General features: G+C 38.1%; 2 protein-coding genes and 3 non-coding genes across 6 annotated transcripts; 4 read left to right on the top strand and 1 right to left on the bottom strand.

Annotated features, from left to right (window-relative positions):
- Nucleotides 1-1,836: 1,836 nt before the first annotated feature.
- On the top strand, nt 1,837-1,907 carry TRNAG-GCC (transfer RNA glycine (anticodon GCC)). The gene has a single exon. It is a non-coding gene; the product is annotated as a tRNA-Gly (tRNA).
- A 5,115-nt stretch (nt 1,908-7,022) lies between these two features.
- Nucleotides 7,023-7,093, top strand: TRNAG-GCC (transfer RNA glycine (anticodon GCC)). Its single transcript has one exon. It is a non-coding gene; the product is annotated as a tRNA-Gly (tRNA).
- A 1,472-nt stretch (nt 7,094-8,565) lies between these two features.
- Nucleotides 8,566-8,636, top strand: TRNAG-GCC (transfer RNA glycine (anticodon GCC)). Its single transcript has one exon. It is a non-coding gene; the product is annotated as a tRNA-Gly (tRNA).
- Nucleotides 8,637-9,185: 549 nt separating this feature from the next.
- Nucleotides 9,186-16,533, bottom strand: LOC135671179 (2-oxoadipate dioxygenase/decarboxylase, chloroplastic/amyloplastic-like). Of its 2 annotated transcripts, none has more exons than XM_065179138.1 (7): nt 16,119-16,529; nt 15,194-15,343; nt 14,839-15,054; nt 12,142-12,257; nt 11,429-11,592; nt 10,516-10,670; nt 9,186-9,427 (listed from the first exon to the last, which is right to left on the bottom strand). In XM_065179138.1, exons 1-7 carry the CDS (start codon nt 16,398-16,400, stop codon nt 9,329-9,331), a joined length of 1,182 nt encoding a protein of 393 aa, XP_065035210.1. In that variant the 5' UTR covers nt 16,401-16,529; the 3' UTR covers nt 9,186-9,328. The 2 variants fall into 2 exon arrangements, with proteins under 2 accessions (XP_065035210.1, XP_065035209.1); XM_065179137.1 differs by lacking the exon at nt 9,186-9,427 and adding an exon at nt 9,476-10,181 and having other exon boundaries at nt 16,119-16,533.
- Nucleotides 16,534-17,086: 553 nt separating this feature from the next.
- Nucleotides 17,087-20,681, top strand: LOC135671298 (UDP-galactose/UDP-glucose transporter 3-like). The gene is made up of 7 exons (XM_065179368.1): nt 17,087-17,328; nt 17,488-17,585; nt 17,677-17,807; nt 18,767-18,797; nt 19,304-19,407; nt 19,824-19,945; nt 20,074-20,681. The coding sequence occupies exons 1-7, from the start codon at nt 17,219-17,221 to the stop codon at nt 20,480-20,482; spliced, it is 1,005 nt and encodes a 334-aa protein (XP_065035440.1). The 5' UTR covers nt 17,087-17,218; the 3' UTR covers nt 20,483-20,681.
- The last annotated feature ends 5,084 nt before the right edge of the window (nt 20,682-25,765 follow it).

Genomic DNA, 25,765 nt, shown 5'->3' with positions numbered 1-25,765 from the left:
CTCGCCGTCCTCTCAAGGTAAATCCATCACGCACGAAGAGTGTTTCGACTGTTCTCTTCTCTTCCGTGAAGCGTTTGAAGTGGTGTCAATGCCGACCACGACGGTGATTCAGAAGTCGTCGTTCCCCCGCATCTTGTCAGGTTTACCAAACGCTCTCTCGATACATCCAAACGCTGCGCTTTCAAGATCTGGACCACAGGTTTCGTCCCCGTCATGTCGAAGGAAGAATAATGCGCATGCGGGTTGGAAGCACGCAACGCCCTTTATTTCGCTCGTGGTGGGCAGCACAAGAAGACAGCATAAAGCGGAGGCCCGGCCGAGGTTCCTCGACTCTGAAAAGCTCGGCAGCGTCAGCCTTTCTTGTTTGCTTTGGTTGCTCCCTTTGAAATCCAAGTGTACAGGGAAGAGGCGAAGCGATATCTTCTGTTCTTTACGTATTCTACGTGCTTAGCGTTTAGACTCCCGCTGTAGCGGAAGATTCTCGTCATATTCAAGATCGCTAACTCATATACGGCAAGGGTCCAAAGTTTCGATCGTCCATACACAGATCGGGTTACGGATACACGTCGACTCCCGAAATCATTCACAGATCTCAGGAAATATGCAGAGCAATCGACTCGAGACATACTACGGCTGCAGATGGCATCTCCCTTGTCATCGTAAGCACAACCGCGGAGATCAACCCACTCTCTGCATCGTCGTGGTCGATGGGACGGCGAACCTCGCGGAGAAGGAGCGCGATAGATTGTCCGGTTCCACCGACGCCGACCCTTCATCAAAATTCTGCGCATAGGTATACGGATCATAGGGAAGGTGCGTGGGGTTTGCGGAGCTCAGCATCCGCCTCTTCTCCTTCACGATCCTCCGCCACAGCCCGCGCCATCTCGACTGGGTCGGCCGGCAATTGAGTGAGTCGAACTCTTCGTCGCAGTCGTCGGCCATCGCCCGGGCGAAGCCGGCCGTTCCGCGGCGGCCGTTGCACCAGTTGCCGATGTGGAGAGGTGGGCACGCACAGGATCTCTGCTTCCGGAGCTCAGGACAGCAATCCATGGTGCAGTCCTCCGGAGCCTCGGCTGAGTGTGTGTGTTTGTGTGTGTGGCGTGGCGATGTGACCTCATTTATAGAGGGACCGACCGCAAGGCAAGCATCGGATGCCGATATCATAAATGGCCATCGGATGGCCGATGGTTGATTGCTGGGGGCAATAAATTCTTCGTACAAACGGAAGAAAATACATGTTGGAAGATCATGTGTATTATCCGATTAGTTTATTATGAGTTCAAATCTCTCTCTTATCTTCGATTCGAATGTCCATTATTGGCACATATTTCATCTGTAACTATGGGATGAGGCAAATCTGCACTTCTCTCCCAAACTTTAGCATCAGGTTTGGACCCAAACGATGAATTATGCAGCTCATACTCTATTCTGTGAGTATGTATGTGCCGAGAAAGAGTAGTAGCGAGATGACAGCAGCAGCAGCAGGACATGCGGTCAACAGTTCCGGCTGCAGCGGCCACCTTCGCATATGCTCCGAACGCAACACTACTCCGATCAACATGTGGAAACTCGTAGAGAATGCGCTGCTAACTATCGCTGTTGACGGTTGACGAACTACGCCAAGATTTGTGACTCCCAGTGCAGACGTAATCCAATCCAATGGCTGGCATATCAGTCGCAACCTTTGTTATCACTAGAAAGAGATAAGGAGGGAGTAACGTGATCAGATATTTCCTTTTTGTTGCAGAGCTTATGACTTTTGAAAGAAAGAATAATCAAACACGATGAAATATTTTTATAATATATATAGAAATATAATAACAGATACAAATAACAGCACCAGTGGTCTAGTGGTAGAATAGTACCCTGCCACGGTACAGACCCGGGTTCGATTCCCGGCTGGTGCATTGAACTGTTGTTTTTGGCATTTTTTTGGAAATGCGGCCGCCGTCGCCCGTTCCCCTCTAACAAAGGTAATAATCGGAAGCTAAATAGGTACATGGAAACTATAAGTTATGTTGGGGGCTAATTATAAGTCTGATTTTTTTTTTAGCATATCGATTTTTATATTTTAAAAGAAATGAAAGTGAAATATTTAATCTTATTTATCCTAACACTATCGGTTTTATCAAAAAAAGATATAACATATAATAGCATGTGTATAAATGTAATAAAAATGATAGGAAAAAAAAATTTTCAACAATGATAACAGACAATGACATCGTGTATGAATGGCATGTCGTTATTGATCTGAACATCACGAAGAGGAAAATGAGGTAGAGCGATGAGATATAGATGAAGATGTAAAGTAACACCAGAGGAGCAAGTGGAGGCAGCACGGTGTGGCGCTCACCTCTCTCCTCTTCCTCCTGATGCAGATGTAGAGTGACGTTGCACTGCTTTGTCTCATATTTCTCGTCCGACACTGATGCTGTAAATGCCTCACCGTTTTGCCTCCTCTTTCTCCTGGTCATCGATATTCAGATCGATATCGACAAGACTGACCATCATGTTATTCACATCGACCACCACCTGTGACGTCATCATCTACCACCACAATAATCACTGATGGTATCATCGTTCGTCATTATCGTTGAAATTATCTTTTTATCCATTATTTTCATACTATTGATGCACGTGTTGTATCTTCCATCGATAAATGTAATGACGATATAATAAATGAAGTTGAATGTTTCACTCTTATAACTATAAAAATTTCAATATAAATTTTTTAAGTCTAAAAATTAAGATATTAAAGAGATCTAACTGCATAAGATAATAAAATAATATATAATTAACACTCACAATCGTTCTTTGTTAAATATTATAATATTTAATCGAGAGAGCCAAAATAGCGGTAAGAATGTGATAACGTGACCAACATGTTCATCATCGTGCATCCAACAAGGCAGCTCGGAAATGTAAATGACAAATGTTGCAGATTCAGATCTCATCTGTGTCTTACGGTCCAGCTTACTGCAAGTTTGGTGTGAGAAAAATAAGGAGATACGGAGAGCATTTTTGTAAAAACAATCTACAAGTCGAGCCCAACAAAGGTCATCCAATATTTAAGTTACTAGAGTTTTCCTAATAAATTGTAATGATTAAACTTGAGTGGGTCTTTATGTATTACCTGTTGTTTAGAGAGTTCGATTAATCGTTGGAGTTTAGAGTATTGATATGCATGCAAGTTAGGCAAAATCATCGATCATTATTGGCTTGTGGGAGTGTTAATCAGATCATCAGCATACATTATTAGTTACCATGCATTAGCTATCGTTGATAACACGAGTGGGTCCCGACATAAGTGTCATGATGAGTAAACATTTAATAAGGTAGTATTTGTTTAATCTTAAATTTTGATAATAAAACTAATTCAAGAGTTTATTGGACTAATAATATACTTCAATTATAGACTCAGACCATCAAAGGGCCAATTGTTAAATACGAGAGTCGAATGTTACGTTGAAAAATTATCATGTCAAAAATTGGATGTCAAGCGAGAGGATTGATCGATGTGTCAAAAATCAAACTTCGTACTAAATGTTCGAGTATCGTATCGAAAGAATATGATATTGCGTCAAAAAATTGGATGTCATAAGAATGTCAATATGTCAGTATAACGAGAGATATGTTAAAGAATACAACATGCCATAATAGAATACAACATGCCAAAAGCTTCGTAAATGTGTCATATGTGTGGGTAATTTGTCAAAGTATTGATCGAGATCATTATGGAATCAATTTGAGTTGGTATTTGGTTGAAACCATGCTAACTTATCAAGAAGGCCATTGGGCCTGAACTAGGGTTGAATTGGGCTTGTTAGAAGGCGAAACCAATAGCCTAAACTAGGCCGAAGTGATGGTACTGTCAGACATAAGTGATAGTACCATCTGAGTTAGTCGACAAGCACTGTTTGTGCTTTATCAACCTTTCCAACGGTACGATAATACCACCTAATTCGGTGGTAGTATCACTTAGGCCAACGATAGTATATCATAGTCCATATTTGAAGCCTATTTATGGTGATAGTACTATTTAGTGCCGATGGTAGTATCGCCCGTACCCCAAAATTTTAAAGATTTAAATTTTTGGCTATATTCTTTTGGGGCATATAAATATCTCACTCAAACCTAGTTGATGAAGCATCTATTATTGAGCTAAAAAGTATTATAAACTCTCGTTTCAAGTATAATTCGAGTCTCCTCTTGAGTTTGATTATAATTTTAAATTGTAGGAAGTGAGAGATCTTATGTAAAAAAAGAGTGTGAATGTTATCTCCTTATAAAAAAAAAGGTTATAATAAGAGTAGTCAATCTTCGCCCATTAGAAAGAAGATCGATAATGAAAGTCGATAATCTGAAGAGCGGGTGTTAGTTAGGAGATTGAATCACTATAAGTTGGTTTGTATATCTTTATTTATCATTTAACTTAGTTTTATTTTCTTTACTCGTAATTTTAACTTATTCAATCGAGTTTTTGAAATATATTGATTTATCGATCAAATTTTAAAATCAATTAAAATTATTATTACACTAATTCATCCCTCTCTTAATGTCATTAAAATCATTGAGTCGATAGATAAATTGTACTTGTACTTGACAGGACGTGAGATATGTTGTTGGGATATCCACTTATTATATCCACTTATCATGTTTCTCCCTTTTTGCTATAACACTCGTGGGTGTCCGAAAACCATGTTCTATTTGATGAGCAACACGATTGTGCTATCTCCAGTTGAGCCAGTCAAAGGTTCTTAGGTGCTTTATGGTTGGATTTCATAACATCATAACCCAAGAATGTTTAGTAGTCAAATTAGATCATATTATCACCAATGGATGTTTAATATCTTCATGATTTATTGTTTAATGGTATCAAAGCCATTTCCTCTTCCTTCCTTCCTATCCAGTGATAATGATTACTATGATCTTCCTCAGCGGCGATAACAATCTTTCTCCTTTATCGGCTATCTCAAAATCAAGTAGGTGGACCCGCGGAACCCCACCCTCTTGCGGCACCTCGCGCACCGGCTCTGCCCCTTCGCCACACATCGACAAGACTCCTGTTCCTCCTCTCGGTGGTCTTTCATGCTTCAACCTTTCCCCCTCTTTCTCCCTTGAGTAAAACCTTTCGGAGAACTAGCACACCTCTGTATCAGGCGAGTACGAATCCATTGAGGAGTCGCACAATCTCTACTCGCTGACCTCAGTCCTCCGTGGCACCTCCTCCTGTTCCACCGAGTCGATGCCGAGAAGCCTCTCTCGTTGTTGGGAAGAAACATGTTAAAGCGGAGTAATTCTTTTCCTCTTTATGTATCAAAATAGGTTTCTCATCAAAATACCAACTTGATATTCAAATGCAAATATCAACTAGCACAGCATAAACAATAGAACAAAAAATCAATCACACAGTGAAACCAAATCTTTTAACGTGGAAAACCCAATGTGGGAAAAACCACGTTACCTTAGTCTACCTCAAACTTCAATTATCAATAATAACGATAATAAGTTTTCTATAGAATAACTAAAGGATCATAATAACATAAAGTGAATATCATAGGAAAGTACCTTAGAGAGGGTAAACTGTAGATCAACACCGTTAGGATTGTAGAGTTTACTGCAACAATTCTTTACTTCAAATTTGGGCCGAAACTAACAACGTTTAGCCACCGATCGTCAAACAGAAAACTCAAAAACCTTACTTTCTCTCAATATTTCTCTCTCCTCTTTTCACTGTACGCACACACGCTGTAGTCTCTATTTTCTCACCTTTTGCCCTTTCTTTTTTTAATTACTGTTTTCTTTGATTTGGGCTCATGGCCCAAATTTGTCCAAGCCCACCCACATATGAGCTGACCCAACACTCCAGCCAAGGTGCACCTCCAGTGACATCGATATGAAGCGACGACGGCTATCCTACTATTGTCGCTTTCTTCCCTGTGGTGACTGCGGCACTTCCCGGCTAACGGCAGTTGTCTTCTCCCGCTACCACTCTGCGCCAGCGTCTCTGCGCCGTCCACTCGCTGCAGCCCGTTGCAGCACTTGCACTCTGCTACCTTCGCACTCTCTGCCCGAAGCGGGACGTCCTCACCGACTGCCACATCCGCGTGGACATTCTCCCTTGACTCTGAAGTCGGCCACCGGACGTATCCTACCACATCTTTCCGCCGAACTCGGGCAAACGCTGCGATCTGCACCGATTGCAACTGTCGTCACCTGCTCTACACTAAAGGACCGCCCCTCCTTAGCATTGCGGCGGAGCGACTCATCCCATCCCGATCACTGCAGCGCTACCAGGGGGCAGCCACCCTCAATTACAGCAGAAGCTGCATGAGGTATTGGACCTATTCTACCAACACCAACTCTTCCTTTGCCTCTGGTTCTACTGCACCAACAAATTTCATATCCGACGGACATTTATCGCATTCGCACCGTCTGGCTGCCCACAGCGATAGCAATCCACGGTCAACTACCACAAGCACCACTCGCAACAGAAGCCACCCTCCAGGACGCACCTTCATCCCATCGAGAGCTGCCCAGATCTGCGGATCTGAGAGCTTATGTAACCAAAGCTGGAGCGCTTCTGGCAGTCGGCTTCACTATAAACGACAACGACATTTCACGCCGCGCCGTGAAACACAAACAGCCGGCTTCACCTCTTCTTCCTTCCACTTCTTCTTTCGCCAACAGAACAGACCTGCTCCTCTAGGCCATCACTGACGATGTCTTCTCCCTCCTCGCTGTCCAGCCTCTCAACAGCATATCGAGGCTTTGCTCTAATGAGCCATCTCGAACGCCGATAACTCTTAATCCCCTTGCTGCCCATCACTGCCGTCGTTGCTTGGCAAGGAACAACAGTGATTCTCATCGGCGACCTCATCTCTTCTTCACCGAGCGCTCTCTGTTCTTCCTCACCGGCGAAGCACCCGCACTGCTCTCCAGTGGAGTAGTTGTGCATTGCGATGAAACACGATAAAATTAGTATATAATATATAAATATATAATCACAGATATAACCAATAGCACGAGTGGTCTAGTGGTAGAATAGTACCCTGCCACGGTACAGACCCGGGTTCGATTCCCGGCTGGTGCATTGAATTTTGGGTTTTGGGTTTTTTCTTCTAAATGCGGCCGCCCTCCCCGTTCGCTCAGTGTACGTCTCATGTTTCAGTGCGTGCACGGACAGGATCACAAAACGATGACGGGTATCTGCTTGCATATACATTTCTTCCCTAATTCGGCCAAACACTCTTACCAAAGGTAATAGGAAGCTAATTCGGTACATGGAAACGGTGAGGAGGAAGACGAGGTACACCCGCGGGCACAGCATCGAATCTGGACGGGAATAATAAATAGTGGAAGCATATTATATTATGATAGAACTTCTTCATATATTATTTATTTATTTTTATAAAATTATATGTTATTTATTTATACTATATCTCATATTTATTAGACATATGTCATTTTCAAAAATCTCTTACGTGGCATACTTGATGTCAACTATCTTATTAGTCTGAACTTTATGAATTGATTCGAGAATTATTCTCATGGTGGAGAAAATCGTATATGTCCTTGATACAGTGATGATACCTATGCTCGAGGAATTGACAAGCGAGGATAAGATCGCTTGCTATATGAAGTATATAAATGACTCTACTTTTGCTCAGTATTATATATTGGGCTTCATGACTCCTGAGTTACAGAGATAACATGAAAAATATGGATGTCAAATCCATTCCCCTATATGTCCGCAAGTTGTTTGAGGAACAAGGAAGGACTCAACGATATAAGATATCCAAGAATCTCTACCGTGTTAGGATGACTGAGGGAACACCGTTTTAGAACTATATCTAAAGATGATTGAGTGGATAGAGAAACTCACAAGTCTAGAAATGATCCTAGAGGATAACTTGTGTGCCGATTTTATACTTCAATTCAGATTCTTTTTCATTATTCATAATGAATTTTAATATTAACATGCTTGAGGTAATTTTTCTTGGGCTATTCAATATGTTAAGAGAGACAAAGAGCACAATAAAAAAGAAGAAGCCAGGTCTCTATACTAGTGAGACCAGAAAGAAAAGGAAGGCAGAAAAGTCCTTTAAGAAGAACAAGGGTATGGGCAAATCGGATAAAAGCAAAGATTGCTAAGTAAGAACCGACAAATGACAAAGGCCAATACATCTACTATGACAAAGATGAACAATGAAAGAAGAACTACAAAGAGTACCTTACAGAGAGGATAAAATAGAATCTTTAGGTACATTTATAATTAGTATCCAATTATCAAATTTTTATAATAGTGCTTATTATATTTATAATTTATTACAGATTCTAACAAAGCTTAGGAGATTGACAAAAGAAATATTACATAATAGTTTGTTTATACTAGATACTACTCCACATATTATAAATATAAGTGTATTCAAGATGAAATGAGATGAGGTGAATAGTGTAGGCATCGTAAATTAGGTAACATTCACGAGAGAAACCAATTGCATAAAACTGATTAACTTGAATATATATATATATATATATATATACTCACAAATGTAACCAATAGCACCAGTGGTCTAGTGGTAGAATAGTACCCTGCCACGGTACAGACCCGGGTTCGATTCCCGGCTGGTGCAGTAACCGCCGCCCGTTGGTGCAAATTATACAGGCTGATTTTGTTTTTAGCATATCGATTCTTAGATTTTAAAAGCAATGAAAGTAAAATATTTTAAAATAATGAAAATAAAATAATTAATCTTATTTATTTATAAAAAATATAAATAATAATAATATATGTATAAATAATATAAAAATAATGAGTAAAAAAATAATTTAAACGATAGTAGCAAACGATGGCACAACATCACGATGAGACACAAATGAAGATGCTTTAGTGATTGTTCGAGATCAGATGTCAAACTTCTCGAATTTAATTGACCATTTCAAAACTATGTTGAGATGTCAAACATCGAGCACCTCTCCCAAAAATAAGATTGGAAGGAAGGCATGAGGAGTCACCTGCTGGAAGATTGACAGCCCAAGCGATATCATTTGTTACTGTTACTGGTAAGTAAGAGCCATCATCAAAAATCACAAGAAAGCCAAATTATACTATTCTATTCTTCCTTTCTGTTTATAAATCATTTGGTCGAACATGTAATATATCTTTTGGTACGAGTCGGATATAAAGAAATCGAATATCATCCCTTGAAACCATTGGATCTGTAAATTCATTGAATCTGTATATGCAAAGATGATACCCACTTTAGATAGTCAGTCCCATGTACTCATGGCATCGTTTTTACAATTAGATAACAGGATTCATTTGTCAAGCAGATTTCCTTGTTACTTGATCTCTTGAAGTGCTTTCAAAGATCTTGTCAGCATTGCCTACTTCAAAACCATCACGCCTATGGAATTCTTTAACCTACAAAGATATGCATGGTATGCAAGGGAATCCTTTAGTGTTAAGATAAATGATGTGGTGTATTTATTATGGGACCTCAATAATGCCAACATATAAAGTATCATGAACACAGAACAGGATCAAGAAAATTCTAGTTACACCAGGTTAGCCGGTCATCATCGAGTGCATACCTTAATCAGAGAGCTGTAGAAATTAATAGGATAAAAACTTTGAGAAAAAAAGGAAGATATATATTATATGCAAGGGAATCCTTGAATATTCAGATAAACATATGTTGTACTTAATACGGAACCACAATAATGCCAACAAATACGGTATCATGAACACAGAACAGGATCCAAAAAATCTAATTATACCATGTTAGTGGGTTACCGACTGCATACCTTTAATTGTAAAGCTGTAGAAGTTAGTAGGATTCTTGTGAATTGTCATTTATTGGAAGTCTTTTACCAAACATTATTAGAAGCTAAGTAAGCATATTATTATGGCCAAAATGTTAGTGCACTTACAGGATGCTGCAAGAAGATCACAATGAATCATTTGAGTTCTGACCAAGATGATCAGAACAGTCACAACATCGAATGGTGCTGGGCCGGTCGAACTTTAACCATATATAGATGGAATATAGTATGTCTTTCTTTTTCCAATTGGAATTTGTCTTGGAAAAAGTTTGACTACCACAATACTGAGAGTCAAGGTATTCCACAAAGTCTCGAGTGTGGCAATACAAGGATGATGGAACTTCAAGGATAATCTAACATGTAAAAAAATCATTAGAAAAACTTAAAAGATGTAACCCACACCATCTCACCAAGCTTTCAAATATTAGAACTTCACTTTATATGAGTGTTCAGTAGCACAAATAGTATACGGAAGCTTCTAGGCTAGCAAGTTCTAATCTGCACTGTCTGCCAACCTGATGTCATCTTTTAAATAGAGAAATTGATCCATAATTTCTCCTTTGTGATCGTGCAATCTTAATATAAATTGATAATTAATGAAATGCAAATACAATTTTGAGTTTAACCATCAATATCCCCAAAATTATGTTTAAAATTGGCGAAAAATAAAGACTGACAGATCCATACCTCTTCATCAGGTATATTTTTGTATTCAGGAAGCAAATGACGTTCTGCAAACTCAATGTATGAACAAGGGGCGGACTCGGTTACACCATCAGCAAAGTCGAAGGAGATGGTATCAGCAACAGTTGAACTTTGCAGTAGAAGGCCATCAGGGCTCACTGTTCAGAAAAGAGAAAATAGAAGACTCAATATCTTGGTTTCTCCAATGGTGTCATGGTCTTTATAAATGCAGACATACATAACCAAGAAATCACAAGTGTTGACACACAAGCAATCAACTAATAGCAGGTCTGCTATTTCTATCATGGGGGTAAGTTTTTGCAAAAGTCTGCTTCGGTATGCAAGAAATAGATCTCTTAAGAAATAAACTGATTAGTGGATCAAGCAAATATCAGCTCAAGACTTGATTCAGAAAGCATATAACCCAGTATACAAGAAGGGCCCTCTCATCAATAAATTAGTAGTAAAAGCAACTCTTCTTTTCCAGTGGAAGGATTTCTAGTTGGTTAGTAGGGGCTCAAATCAAGATAATACTGTCCTTAAGGAGTCATTTACTTCCTATGAGGAGGGATGACACATATTTCATTGGCATAATGAATTGAGCATCCACTTTAAAATGCGAGATCCAGGTCAAGCTTCCAACTGGAAGTAATTGCTTGCTTTATACAGAATATATACACTTTACAGGCATGATATACAACGAACTTATCTAAAATGATACCATGTTTTACATGATTAGTATCTTGAAGGCACACGTTCAGCATACTGTTAGTTTCTTTAACACAGTTCTTATTGGTAATTATTTCAAATTCCATAAGAAAAAAAGAGCAGTTTGATATTAGGCATCCATCAAGTCAAGGTAACTAATTATATCATACAATTCATCAACTGAAGGCAAGTAGAGCTAGTTGCAAACCTTTTAAGATTCCTCCTTCGGAGTTCAACTTAAATCCATTAGCTTCAATATATTGGTTAAAGCTGTCAATTTTTCTGATATGTGACTTCAGCCGGTGAGTAGAAATAGTGACATGGTTCAATGCATAACCATTGACAAGTGTCCATGCAGCATATTCACTCTCTCTGGAAAACAAAAACCACAAAAAGGTGATAAAAAGGTCAACTCAATTGCATTACATGCTCCTCAGGTTTCAGTTCTTAATTAAGATTAAATGAAATGAACTCAAGAAAAAAATGTCCAATTGAATGACAAAAACTAGTCCATGGATGCTATGAAACTTTGTAACAAAACTAGTCCTATACCATGGTATCTGTGCAGTTTATGTCTTGACATATTCAAACTTTATCGTTGCTTTTTTGCTCTCTCCTATTCAAACTTTGTCAATATTCAAACTAGTCTTATTCAAACTTGTCATTGTCTTAACAAAATTAGTACAATCAGGCAAGGCTTTTTCACTCTCCTCCAAGCTCAGAGGAGAATTTTGTAATTTTGGGAACTTCTGATGTCCCACCTACTTAATTGGTTGATAGTTTTCTTTAAAAAAAAAAACTGCATAAGAGGATGAGATTGTAGCATATATCTTATCATGACATTAGCGAATAGAAATCAACAGAAGATGTTCTATGTAATAATAGGAAGTTGAACTTGTCGTAATTACTAAAAAGCAATACCTAGATAGCAATTGATAGTCGGAATACGAAGGCTTTTCCCATGTCAGGCATCCCAAGGTACTTGCAAGAGCAGCATGTTCATATCCATGACCTTTGATGTATTTCCTTATTACTTCCTGCACATATAAGCAACAGTTAGAGCTTCAATCTTCAAATAAATGATTTACAAAAGCTAGAAGAACTGAAATTAGATAAACCAAACCAGAAGGAAAACACCATTGGTAAACTAACAAATCAAATTGATTATAACACAGGAAGAAAATTAACCCAAAAAATCAGTATACACGAATATTCCAGCACACTATTTGGAATTATCAATGGAACTCTATTGATCAAAATGTCACCGGAAAGCTAGGGCATATGGGGTTAACTTTTATGGAATTCCATACTAAATACTAGTTCCAAGATCATGATACCCCTCAACGTTATAAAAGGCATGAAGCCTGCCAAGGTTCTAACTTTATGTTGTTTCCCAATGGCTTCACTAAGGTGTGCCTATTGTGCACCTCATCAAAGAAATATAGGTCCACAAAGAAGACCACATAATACTAAATTATTTCATAAAAATTAGATCCCTTTGCTTTAATGTTTATTCTATTAAAATATTCTCAATCATTGCAAATGGAAGGAATTAAAGAAAGGAACAATTCTCCTTTTAATTTTAACTGTGTAATACGTTTTTCTTGCTTTACTAGTCCTTCTAATTCTATTCTTTGTTACGGTGCTGCTATATTTGATTGGTTTACCTGCCTTTCTTGCAGCTTTATTATATTTATTGTTGTTGCTTTGTTGTGTCCATATTATTATTTTTTTTATGGGTTAAGGTCAATTTTAGCATCTATGGTTTTGATCATTAACCTCTTAAACCCTTATGGTTTATTTATGTCTAAAATAATCCTTACATTTTAAAAAACGTAGCATATAAGTCTCTTTCATCAAGTCTGAGTTAACAAATGTTAGGGTCTGCTTACGTGACATGCTGACTCATAATAAATCATTAATATAATGACACGTATAATTTAAGTTAAAAAAAAAAAAACTGAGACCTTCATTAATGGTGAGAGGAGGCATCGTCGTAGAAGCGACCACCAACAGCAGCACCGAGCCGCTGCTGCCTAGCAAGGTGTCATACACATGCAGCCTCTCCTGTGGTAATGACGAGCTCGGGAGCTTCCAGTCCTGCCTTAGGTGGATGTGCGTCGACTAGTTTGATGCTAGGCACGCAGTGGTCTCTTTGTCCCTCTTCCTCCTCTTGGGCGTCTTCGTCCTCTCCTGCGCCCCCATCCGCCGCACCTACGACGTGGTGGTTCAGCTCTCTCTCACCTCCGCCTCTAACCTCTCCTACCTCTGCCTCTCCGCCTTCGCCCATCGCTATGACCTCCTCAACAAGTTGGTCGAGGAGAGCGAGCGGGTGAAGGAGGGCTACATGGACCAACTCAACTGCTCCTTCCGCCTGCTCTCCATCTTCGTGATGCTTCGTGGTGGTGGTGACTTACAAGGGCATGGTGGTACTCATCAGGATTGGAGCGGGTGTCATTTGTGGTGGCGGGCAACGCCATGGTGGGCGACGTGGTAGCATGCGCCCTGGAGCTAGCGAGTGAGCTCGTCCATGTAGCCCTCCCGCACCCACTCACTCTCCCCGACCAGCTTATCGAGGAAGAGGAAGCAGCAGAGGCCGTAGCGGTAAACAAAGGTGGAGAGGTAGAGGTAGGAGAGGCCGGAGGCAGAGGTAAGGGAGAGATGGACTACCGTGTCGTAGGCGCGGCGGGTGGGGGCGCAGGAGAGGACGAAGTGGGAGGTGATGGGGACGAAGATGCCCAGGAGGAGGAAGAGGGACCAGGAGACCACTACGTGCCTAGCATCGGACTGGTTGACGTACATCCACCTGAGGCAGGACCGAAAGCTCCTGAGCTCGTCATCAGTGCGGGAGAGGTTGCATGTGTACGACGCCCTACTAGGTAGCAACAGCTCGGTGCTGCTGCTGGTGGTCGCTTCCACGATGACGCCTCCTCCCACCATTGATGGAGGTCTCAATTTTTTTTAAACTTAAATTACACGTGTCATTATATTAATGGTTTATTGTGAGTCAACATGCCACGTAAGCAAACTTTAACGTCTGTTAACTCAGACTTGACAAGAGGAGTTTATATGCTATGTTTTTTAAAATATAGAGGTTATTTTAGATATGAGTAAACCATAAAGGCTTAAGAGGTCCATAACCAAAACCACAGGGACTAAAATGGACCTTAACCCTTTTTTCATTCTATTTCTTTATTCTTGCTTTGTTTTAAATGTTGCATTGCTAATGTAGCAAGCTTCTTCTTCAAAGACATGAACCTCATCTTCATTTTCATACGTATTGCAATGAACACATGTTCTACTATTTAAGCAAATAAGCCAAAAGATAAAAACAACTGTTATCTAGATACCATAGATGAGTTTCGATTCAGAGGTTGATTTTATTGTTTGAATCAAAATTTAATTTTGCACCTAGGTGTGCCTAGGTCCCAACCAATATTTTTCTAGAGCATTGTCATTATAGTTGTCATCTTCATATAACTGCCTATCAACATAAATGTTGCCTATCTCATTTCACTGATTAAAATATTTAAAGAGTTGAGCACATGAGAAGGAGAACAGCACTTTTGTTATAACGAAAATGGCTACACATCCAACAAAAGAATATAGAAACCTAACCTGACTTTGATAACTTAGCTGATCCACAAGAAGCTCTGATATAAATATCCTTGGCAAAGGCCCATGAACACCAGTTCCATTTTCACTGTATCCAGTATCTGGAGGAGCAAACCACAATGCTTTCAGCTTCTTTGCAGGAAATCTCAATTCTTCACGTGGCTTATAACCAAAGTATAGGAATATCTTAGCCATGGAATCAATGCCATACCCATCTACCTTTAAGGACAGAAAACACAAGTCATGGAGCATTAGCCAAGCACAATAAGCATGATCCACAGTCCTAGTAGTTATCAGTTGATCACTATGGTAATGAGATAAACAATTCAGGCAAATAAATGCACATGGTAGAATGTACCCCAAAAGTTCGAAAAGCAAAATGATCATAGCAGATATGATCCCCATCATCCTTCCTAACAAGTTCCAGAATGGCCTTAGCAGTAGGATTTCTGCTTAAGTAGACCTTCTCCATGCCTGAGATCATTGTCCTAAGGAATAACTCATCATCCTGTAGCCAATACAAGATCAAACTTTTATAAGTTTGGTACTTTCAACAAGACAAAAATGGGGAGAATTTGCAGATTTATCATTGGAAAGAGCTAATCAAACAATGAAGCTAATAGCCTTTGTGAATTGTGGCCCAAAATGGCATAAAATTTAGTTTTTTCGATTTTCTGAAGTTTTCAATTTAATGACTGAAAAATGTTAAACAGGTTAAACATAAAAAATAAATGTTCGGTGGAAAAACACCACATTTAATAAAGGTTATGACCAGTAACCACACAGGCAATTCACTCCCTGGATGACTTGGGAAATAAAAAAGGCATGATTAGTCTTGATATTCAAACAACAGCCAGAAGAAATAAAATAAATTTCTGCCACACCTCGGCAGGGAACCAACAAAGTCGTGTTCATGATTCATTCGTTCGAAGATGCGAAACTAATTGCCAAAACTGTAATCAATCTGGTAAGTGCATATAGTTACCGTCACAATGACGTTCTTGAATCGATCCACAATTGCAAAATATAGGACCCTTTGAAGAATCATGGACTCAAAGAACAAACGCAAATCCAAATAAAGAAGAAAATTAGGGGAGAAAAAAGTTGCGTACTTCGGCCGCATGAAAACCGCTACTATCACAGACAACAAAGATTCATAGCTCAAAATCTTAGCTCTCAAAGAAAGCAGGAGCATGGGTCTGTTCTCGATAGCTCGTGACTCTAAGCGATAAAAGAGATGATTCTAATAAGAGAGAGAGAGAGAGAGAGAGAGAGAGAGAGACCTTGGTAGGGGCTCCCGCAACAGGATTTGTCCTGGATTGCAGCGCCATACAAAGATTCCTGTTGCCGTAGGAGAAGGGGTGGGGGGGTAGGGTTCGATGATGGAAGGGATGGGGGCTCCACGAGCGCGGGAGAGAGCGGGAGGGGAATGATGAGAACGAAACCCGACATCGTCGAATGGCCGAAGAAGGCGATCGAAGCGAAGAGTGGGAGGAGAGGAGGAAGGCCGGAGATCGTCTCGCGACGAATGCTTCCATTGCTGAGTTTGTTGGAGATGTTGCCATCGATTCACCCTTATAATCCAAGAAGCAACCTTAAAAGCGGGCCGGGGAGCGGATGCAACAACGGCTGCCCGATGATGGCCATCGGTTGGAACCTGGACACCCCGACCCTGCGCAGATTTGGAACACCTATACCAAATGAGGCAGGATACAGGATTTGTATCCACTCCGAGGTCCTAAAAAAAAAGAGAAAAAGAAAATAAGAGTAATTAATCGAGTTATGTTCCACGTGCTAAATATTTATCCGAAAAAGTGTTGCTCGCGTGAGATGACCATGTCACAAAATCTGAAGGGATCCACGTCATCTCTGTTGGAGCATATCCTTGGAGGTCAGCAAGACAAGTGCAAACCCATCTGACATAGAATAGACGCAGCTTTCTACGTCGTCCATGATGTGGCACCCGTGTATATCCCTACCAAGAATACATTGTACGTGCACGTCACGTAATCAGGGACCCAAACATACGAGGCGCTCTGAGTGGCCACATCACCCCTGTTGCTTTCAGGTGCGATTCGGTCCGTTCGGAGAGCGAAGAGCAAAGACCACTGTCGCTGGCCACGTCTCACATACCAATGAGATCGCACCCTCATATGAGAAGCCAATGAAAATTCGCCATGTGGAAGAACTGACGTAGCTCCCCTTCCCCGCCCCTCCGCCTTAACCGAACCGCCCGACGTCCACGATCAATCCATCTACCTTTTCCTCATCGTCGAGGTTTCCCTCGTCGTCTCCTCTCGAGTTCGACTCCCCGCCGCTTCTCCTCTTCATCCTCGCGCACCCACCGTGAGATCGGGCGCGCGGCGAGATCCTCCGCGGGGAAATGGAAGGCCACGGCGCCGCCGCTGGGGTCGAGCGCGTCGTGTTGCTGGCCCTCTGCGTCGCCGGCATCTGGTCCGCCTACATCTACCAGGGCGTCCTTCAAGAAACTGTGTAAGCAGCTTTCCCTCGTTACCCGGACATATTCTTTTCTTCTCTTGTTGCTTAATTCCGCACCAAATTGGCCCTTTCCTAGTCGAACAAGCATCTGGATCTGGATCTTGTGCCCTGTGCTAGGGTTTCGTAATGGAGGTACGTTTTCTTGTTTCTTAGATCTACCAAGCTATTCGGACCAGACGGGAAGCGGTTCGAGCACCTCTCCTTCTTGAACCTGGCGCAGAACGTTGTTTGCTTCGTGTGGTCCTTGATCAGTAAGTAAATTGTCGGTTAGGCTTGTTGTTGTTAGGTGATGGTATCAAAGGTTAGTTGAATCGAGTTGCTTTGCTGTCGTTGATCGGGCAGTGATAAAGCTGTGGTCTAGGAGCTCTTCCGGGGGAGCTCCATTGTGGAGTTACTGGAGCCCAAGCATTACTAATACTATCGGTCCTTCCATGGGAATTGAAGCATTGAAGTACATCAGTTATCCTGCCCAGGCAAGTTTTTTTTTTTTTTGCTTGACACTGGATCGATTTTCATTTTCAGATAGTTGACTTGTTGGTTTTGACATGTTATTCCAACTAATTAAGCTAAGGATATTGTGGTTAGATGTTGATTGTTCAATCGTGATCAATTATTTGTGTATTAAACACTTAATTCTTTTCAAAGCAAATATCTAGTAAACCAAGATATTCCTTGTGATAGTATGTTACTTGTTAATTCGGTCTTGCCTATGACAGAACAATGATCAGTTGTTGTTAAATGCAGTGTCTTCCAAACTTCAGAGCTCTTGTGTTGGTGGTCTTCAAATTGGGCAATTCCTTGCTTTTAAAGTGTGTCATGCTGTAGTCACTATAACAGATACAAGGAGAGTTTTTTGCTCTACCTATAATGATAGATTCCCTCGTTGTGCCTGATCATTTGGGAATTTTAAGATATTACCTTACTGTTGTGATAAGTGTTAGAACAAAAAGACATAATTGCAATAAACAAGGCTATGGATAGAGTCTGCCTCTTGCATTTTACTCTTCCATGACATTGACATGCCCTCTCCTTTGAGTCACAAGTTCGGCAGGTTATGTTGTCTACAACTGTTAAATGGATTTGATTTAAGAATTTCTTCCACAAGCCAATCGTACTTGTTTCTGACAACTAAGAGTTGGAAACTTGACAATCCCTGTATAACAAATTATATTTTGGTACTTTAGCGACATCAGCAAAGGTAGAATAAATTGCATGAACACACTGTTTTTTAGTGGTTTTATGTATTATGTCACACATGATCATCTCACGTGTTTTATATTCTATTGTTTCTCTTTTCATGCAGTTATCATCATCCTTTTAGCTACATAATGTGTGTGATGAACTTTTAGTTTTTTGAAAATTACTTGTTGATTCCATGTGGTTTTATTTTAGCTGATTAAATTGTACCAATTTTGTTCATTGTGTAAAACAGGTTTTGGCAAAATCTACCAAGATGATTCCTGGTAAGTGTAGTATTTAGTTTTATTTTCATAAAAGGCTAACATGATTCTGCTTGACAAGAACTTGAAGTTTTATATTTGGTGCATAATACCCATTGAATATATACTGTTGGAACGAGTCCTCATAAGATTGAAAAATTCTATGCCGTGTGTTTAATGGCTGATCTCATTTGCATCAACATATAGATTTAGAAGTCGTATGCCTTTTGATGGCTGAAAACATGTCGACAAACAGATTCTTATAGTAGAAATCATTTAAATTTTTATGATTCCCGGTTGTGTGAGATATGCTTCAACTGTCGTATGTTAATGAGCCAAGAAAAGACAAACTATATTTTAATGTAATCAACTTGGAAATACGTGTCTTAGTCATTTATCTATTGCTAAGTACAATGTAACCGAAGACTTATATGATATTTGAATGGCTGGTTAAGTTAAATACAATTAGGGTCTTTTTCTTCCTCTAATGACTGCCCTTGGTAACAACTGTAATTTTTGCCTACTCACAGTTATGCTGATGGGCACGCTTGTTTATGGGATCAAATACACTATCCCAGAGTACATTTGCACCTTCCTTGTTGCTGGAGGGGTGTCATCATTTGCACTTTTGAAGGTTAGACTATTCGTATTTTTCTTTTCTGAGTGAAAGTTTTGAAGATCTTCATGTAACTGAAATAGATAACCTGCCGGCTTGCTTACTGATATGATGTGCTAAATTTTATGCTTTGATGGGCTGGTGAACTTGTATCTATGTTTAATAATTACTAAGCATCTATCTAGCAGAACTTTCATTCTATGAGTAATAACATGCTCATAACTTCAAATACCAGACTCCAAGGTTTGCATATATCAGTTGTCAAAGCATCGGGCTTCGCTTTAGGTTGTGGTGATGGGCAACCAACAATGTTTGCCCAGGCCTGTGAACTACCACAATAGTGTCGTCAATAAATTTTTTGGCTTGTATACGTCTGGATTTAGATTCTGGATTTGCTGTGATAACACAAACGTGTTTTCTTTGGTTCATTACAGACTAGCTCGAAGACTATAAGCAAGCTTGCTCACCCAAATGCTCCTCTTGGCTATGGGCTGTGCTTTCTGAATTTAGCTTTCGATGGTTTTACAAATGCTACTCAGGACTCTATCAAAGCAAGGTGCTCACTGAATTCCACCAAAAAAGAAACAAAAAATAGTGCATATACTAGAATCATACTTGCGCTGAAAATTGCATGAAAGTTAAATTTTCGTGGTTTTTAAGTAGAATCGTTTGCTTTTCTTTCAGGTACCCAAAGACGAGTGCTTGGGACATTATGTTGGGAATGAACCTATGGGGCAGCATATACAATGTCATTTACATGTTTGGTTGGCCCCATGGAAGTGGTTATGAGGCGGTAAGATTCTGCCAGGAGCACCCGGAGGCGGCATGGGACATCCTCATGTACTGCCTCTGTGGTGCGGTGGGACAGAACTTCATCTTCTTGACCATAAGCCGCTTTGGCTCTCTTGCTAACACAACCATAACCACAACCCGCAAATTTGTCAGTATCGTTGTGTCCTCAGTGATAAGTGGCAATCCCTTGTCGCAGAAGCAGTGGGCGAGTGTGGTAATGGTCTTCTCAGGTCTCTCCTTGCAGATCGTCCTCAAGTGGAGGAATCTTCAGGGAACAAAGAAGGACAAAAAAAGGGCATGAGGACCCATTGTCTTCCTCCTTAATCAGAGTATCTCGGCGGCCTTTAGCAAGAGAAGGATAGAGTAACCTCATTAATTTTAGGCAGGCGGATTTATACATGATGAGCAATGCAAATGTACTAACGCTTGTTTTATAACAAATATTTATTTCTTGCTGCTAAATCAAATCCAATACGAACAAGATTTGCTTCTTTTTCCAACTTGTCTGTTTTGTTTTGCAGACGCTAAGATAAAGATATATTTGCAGCAGACGGAGGGACAGACAAAACTTTAAACCGGTTAGATTTGTTTTATGATGGTTCTTATAGGGTAACAGAAAACTGTCTTAGTTAAGTAAGTAGTTGAGCACGTGGTTGATCCATATTAGCGGAAGTTATGCCACCACCTTAGTAGATGGTTGAGCCGTTCGTTATTCCACCACCTTAGCTGTCATCTTAGATCTCAATCTTCTACATGTTGGATTGACTTCCACCACTTTAACATTTAGGATTTTCTATCCTCACTAGGGTAAAATTTTCTTGAAATGTGGATTGACAATTTGTTAGTACATGTATTTTGGTAAAAATATAAATTAGATTGTGTCTCATCAATCAACGGTATATAATCTCTGATTACTTATTTTACGTGTTAGACTGAGCTATATACCATCTACATGTAAGTGAGAATGCTCATAATATAAATTAGATCATCCCCCTTAGATAGAGAATGTTTATAAAATTAAGATATTTATACTCTTTTCCTCAACAAATATGAGTGATCAACCAAGTTTGTGCTCGAGGATAGACTTGATCGTAGTCCTGGAATCAATGGAGCCGATAGAAATGATAATTCTGATTCCATGAAAAATAAAATTGGAAAATGGAATGGGGTTTTACTCGAAGTAGAAATGCCTTTTTTTTTTCATCAATATTCAATTTTTAATTTCTATTAACACCCATATTATTCTATACACATCAATTAAGTATCTGATGTTCTTATTGTTTCTTAGATTGATATATCAAATGAATCCGTATTATCTTTTTTTTTTTTGCTCTTTCTTCGTCCAATCATCAAAAGACCACTAATTCGAAGATCATATTGAAATTATTTATATCAAGGATATCTATCTCCTCAATGCTGAAAGCTTAATCCACAACTAATGTTGATCCGAGAGTTGTTAAAATTTATTTAATAATTTCTTTTCTATAAAAGTTATTTAACAATGATATATAATTCTCATATAAAAGTGTATTTTCTAATGATCGCTTCAAATATCATAACAAATAACAATATATCCATAAAAAAAATTTGTTATAAATTTCCAATTTTTGTTAATTTCTCTCTATTTTTTCAACGAAAAATAAAATATTTAAGAAGGGTTATAGTGTTACATACCCGGAAATTTGACTTGTAATCAAAATATTGAACTTTCACATGCAATTAGGGAATTACTATTGCATGCACAGAACAATAGAGAGACTGAGATGATTTGGTTGTTGTAAGGTTATTTGATCGTTGCAAATGGTAAACTTAATCGTTGGCTTACTGTAATGGTCATTTGATCATTTTCTTTCTTGTTTTAATCCACTTGGAATCAAATCAATTCTGGTTCGATTCGGAACCATGAAACCATTGCATGACGACTTTGGTTTTGATTTTGATCCTTCCATATCTCAATTTGAACTCAATCACAGTCACCTTATACAATTATGGAATTAATATAAAATTTTTTTTTTTTTAAACCAAGGAATACGAAAAGAGGAAAGAAAGATAATAACTTAAAGATAATATTAAAAACTAAAAAAAAATTATTATACTTGATCTAGCTTAAGGAACAGGTATTGCACCTCTTACACATCTCACATATTGTAATATCCCTCACATATCACATGCGGACTCCCGGTAAGCTCTTGGACTTCACGATGATATTCTTGGCGAGTTCCGACGAGCTTCTCTAGCAAGCTCCGAGACTTCTCCGCTGGTTCCGACAGAACTTTCGACGAAAGTCCAGACTTCCGACGAACTCTCGAACTCCCAACGAAATCGCATCCTTGACTCCATGACTTCATTTTGCTTTATGCATTGCTATCGTAGTTAATCCATAAAACACACTTCGATCTAGATAATTAATACTAAGCATTAATCATGTTGTCTGGCATATCATTGGTCCTTCGACGCTTTGTCCGATTCTTCGACGCATCGTCCTCTCTTGCGGCCTATTACCCAATTGGCCAGTTGACTTCGCAACTCTGATATCCTTGGCGCAATATCCACTTTTCTTGACCCGATGCCTGAATCCATGGCCTAAAGCCTTATGTCAATACGTCAACTGATCCACCAGCTCGACGTCCAATCTTTTGACATGTTTTCCCCTGGCCCAACATGATTTTTTCTGCTTTAATTATCTCATCTTGATCAAAGCATCCTACGTCACTCAAAACATAGATTAAATTATAAACACTTATCAATTGGTTTCATCATCAAAATACGAGATTCAACAATCTATCCCTTTTTGATGATGATAACCAATTGATGACGGAGTTAACTTTAACTCCCCCTATCAATATGTCATATTGATAGAACCTTGAATTCAAGCCGAATTCAAGTCATTACAAATTTCATCATGAATATTTGCAACACATCATCATGCATAAAATGATCATACTTCTCCCCCTTTGTCATCAACAAAAAGGAGAAGTGTACCTTTCATATGTTTGGACATAATTTTAACACATTGCATAATAAACATAATTTTCATTTTTATCATCATGCAATTTGTAAGCTAGCAAATTTAAGGATGTGCAAGTTGACATTTTTTGCTTCTTGAGATAAGCAAGATAGCAATGTTGCTTCTCTTTTGAGATGAGAAAGCTAGCATCTTTTTACATCTTTTTGACTTGTGCAAGCTAGTTATCTCCCCCATTGTCATTATCAAAAAGAAGGAAAGAATACAATTTGACAAAAGTAAAATGTCATTCTTATTTTAAAATATCATAATTGAAATAAATATTGAAATCAAATTAAAATAATTTTGATCATGATTCACACCATATGCAATACATCACATAATCATAAAAAGCATATGTATTGCATGCATCATTCCAAATCATAAATATTTCATGTTGGTATCTAATTGTCAAATTACAATGCATCCTATCATACATGATCATAATTTCTTATTTGTATTTCGTGCATAAATTCATATCATCACATGAAGAATATCAAGAAAAATTAATTGAGTGATCAGATAAATATTTCACGAATACAAGGAATTGCATAAAACTCATATGATGAAAGATAAGATCATGTGAATATCAAAAGGCATGATTTTTTTTGAAAAACCTCATCTTAAATAATCAAAAGAAAATATTAGGAGATCAAATAAAAGATATTCAAAACAAATTTTAAGTCATGAATTTCGAAAAAGATATTCTTTTTAGTAAATCATAGAAGAAACTTAGGAGAAAAAGATTTTAATTCATGCATAAAAACTCTTACGACTCATATTGAAAATTTTCTCAAAATGCAAGAGAATAAAGAGTAAGAAATCTTGATTCATAAAGGATTTCATATTATAAATTTTAAGAAATCAAGATATCATAATTGAAATATCCTTTGATGTATCTAAGAATTTTTTTAGTTAACTTTAGGAACTTATTGATGGTAATTTTTTTAGTTACCAACTCATAATAGATATCATAATTGAAATATCCTTTCAAAATATCATTTTCTTTTTAGTAGACAGTTGTTGTATATACTACGACTCGTTATCAATTTTGACCTTTCTCTCCTCGTACTTGAATGCAAGTAAGGGTTTCATTTCTCTTTCTTAATCTTTTCATATTCTTCCATACTCATTTCCTTATCCTCTTCCTTTTCTTAGTCATTAGTTATACTTTCCTTGTTATCCTTGGTCTCTTTAGATAATGCTGAGTTTTTCTATTTTTGCAGCTTTTCACTTGCAAGCTTTTTATTATCGGAGTTTAGGGTCTCATTATTTTTTTGTGCATGCATCTCATCTCATAGCCACCATGTAAGATAGTTTGTAGACCCATAAAAATTCAGATAATCATAGTTTTTATGTCATAATATCAATTCATCGATAATAGTAATAGTGAATGCATGTAAGGAGAAATCGAAAAATAATAAAGGAAACACTTTGTTTTTAGTCACCTTGTTATTAATTTATTAATTTTTTACTATATAAATTAAATATTTTTCATCATAAAAAAAGCATAATATCCTTTTCTCATTAATTGTTATATACTAATGAAATTTTGTTTTAAATAGGAATAAATATTACATCAGTAATAACTTTTTACCATATTTGGTATTCACATCAATTTTTTTTTTCCTTGCACCTGAATCTTATTATCATTTTCTATCTGACATAATCATTAAGCCATGCAAATAAACCTTTATTCCTTGTCATATATCCACTATCCAAATATCAAATAGATTTAGAATATTCTTTATCAGATGCCATAAAGAAAATATTTTCTTTATCCTTTTTTTCACTATTATTTTCTTTATTATAATTTATTTGATTTTTGTTCTAATAATCTTTTTCAAGCTGATCATATTGTTTATAGTGAAAGCAAAGAGGAATATTTGAAATTTTATTTTTGTACCAATAATCTTTTTCAATATGTGTAATTTTTTGGCAATAAAAATATTGACATATTTTTATATTACCTTTATTAGAGTTCCTTTGAGCCTCTGCCTTGACCATTGGTCTCTACCTTGAGATCTAATTTTAAAATTTTCTTTGATCCTTCTTCTTATATATCTTCATTTGAAGAGCATGTCCTAAAATTTTATCTAAAGATATGGTCATTTTTTGTTCATGAGATAAAAGTGAACCCATTAATTCATCAACAAACAATATACTTGTATCTTTAGCTTCTTTTATAGTAGTACAAATCATATCAAATTTTAGAGATAAACTCCATAAAACTTTTTCTATTATAGTTTGATCCTTTAGATTTTCATTATAAGAACTCGTTTGGTTCATAATAGAAGAGACTTTTGAAGGAAAAAAAACCATAGATTTAGAATTTTTCATCATAAGTGTTTCAAATTCACATCGAAGAATCTGAAGCTTTGAAGTTTTTACTTTGTCTATACCTCTAAACATATTTTTTAAGCTTATATTAATATTAATGTTATCATGATTCAGGAAAATAAAAACTCATCTATTGCTTATTGTAGCATGTAAAGGGCTCTTGTATCCTTCTGCATATTCTCATTCATTTGATCTTTTTGAATTTTAATAATATTATGATCATGTAGATCATACTCAACA

The sequence above is a fragment of the Musa acuminata genome, unplaced genomic scaffold, assembly GCF_036884655.1.
Source record: "Musa acuminata AAA Group cultivar baxijiao unplaced genomic scaffold, Cavendish_Baxijiao_AAA HiC_scaffold_1138, whole genome shotgun sequence".
In the NCBI taxonomy this organism is placed as follows: domain Eukaryota; kingdom Viridiplantae; phylum Streptophyta; class Magnoliopsida; order Zingiberales; family Musaceae; genus Musa; species Musa acuminata.
The sequence above is the reverse complement of the archived record's forward strand: the minus strand, read 5'-3'. Positions and strand labels throughout refer to the sequence as shown.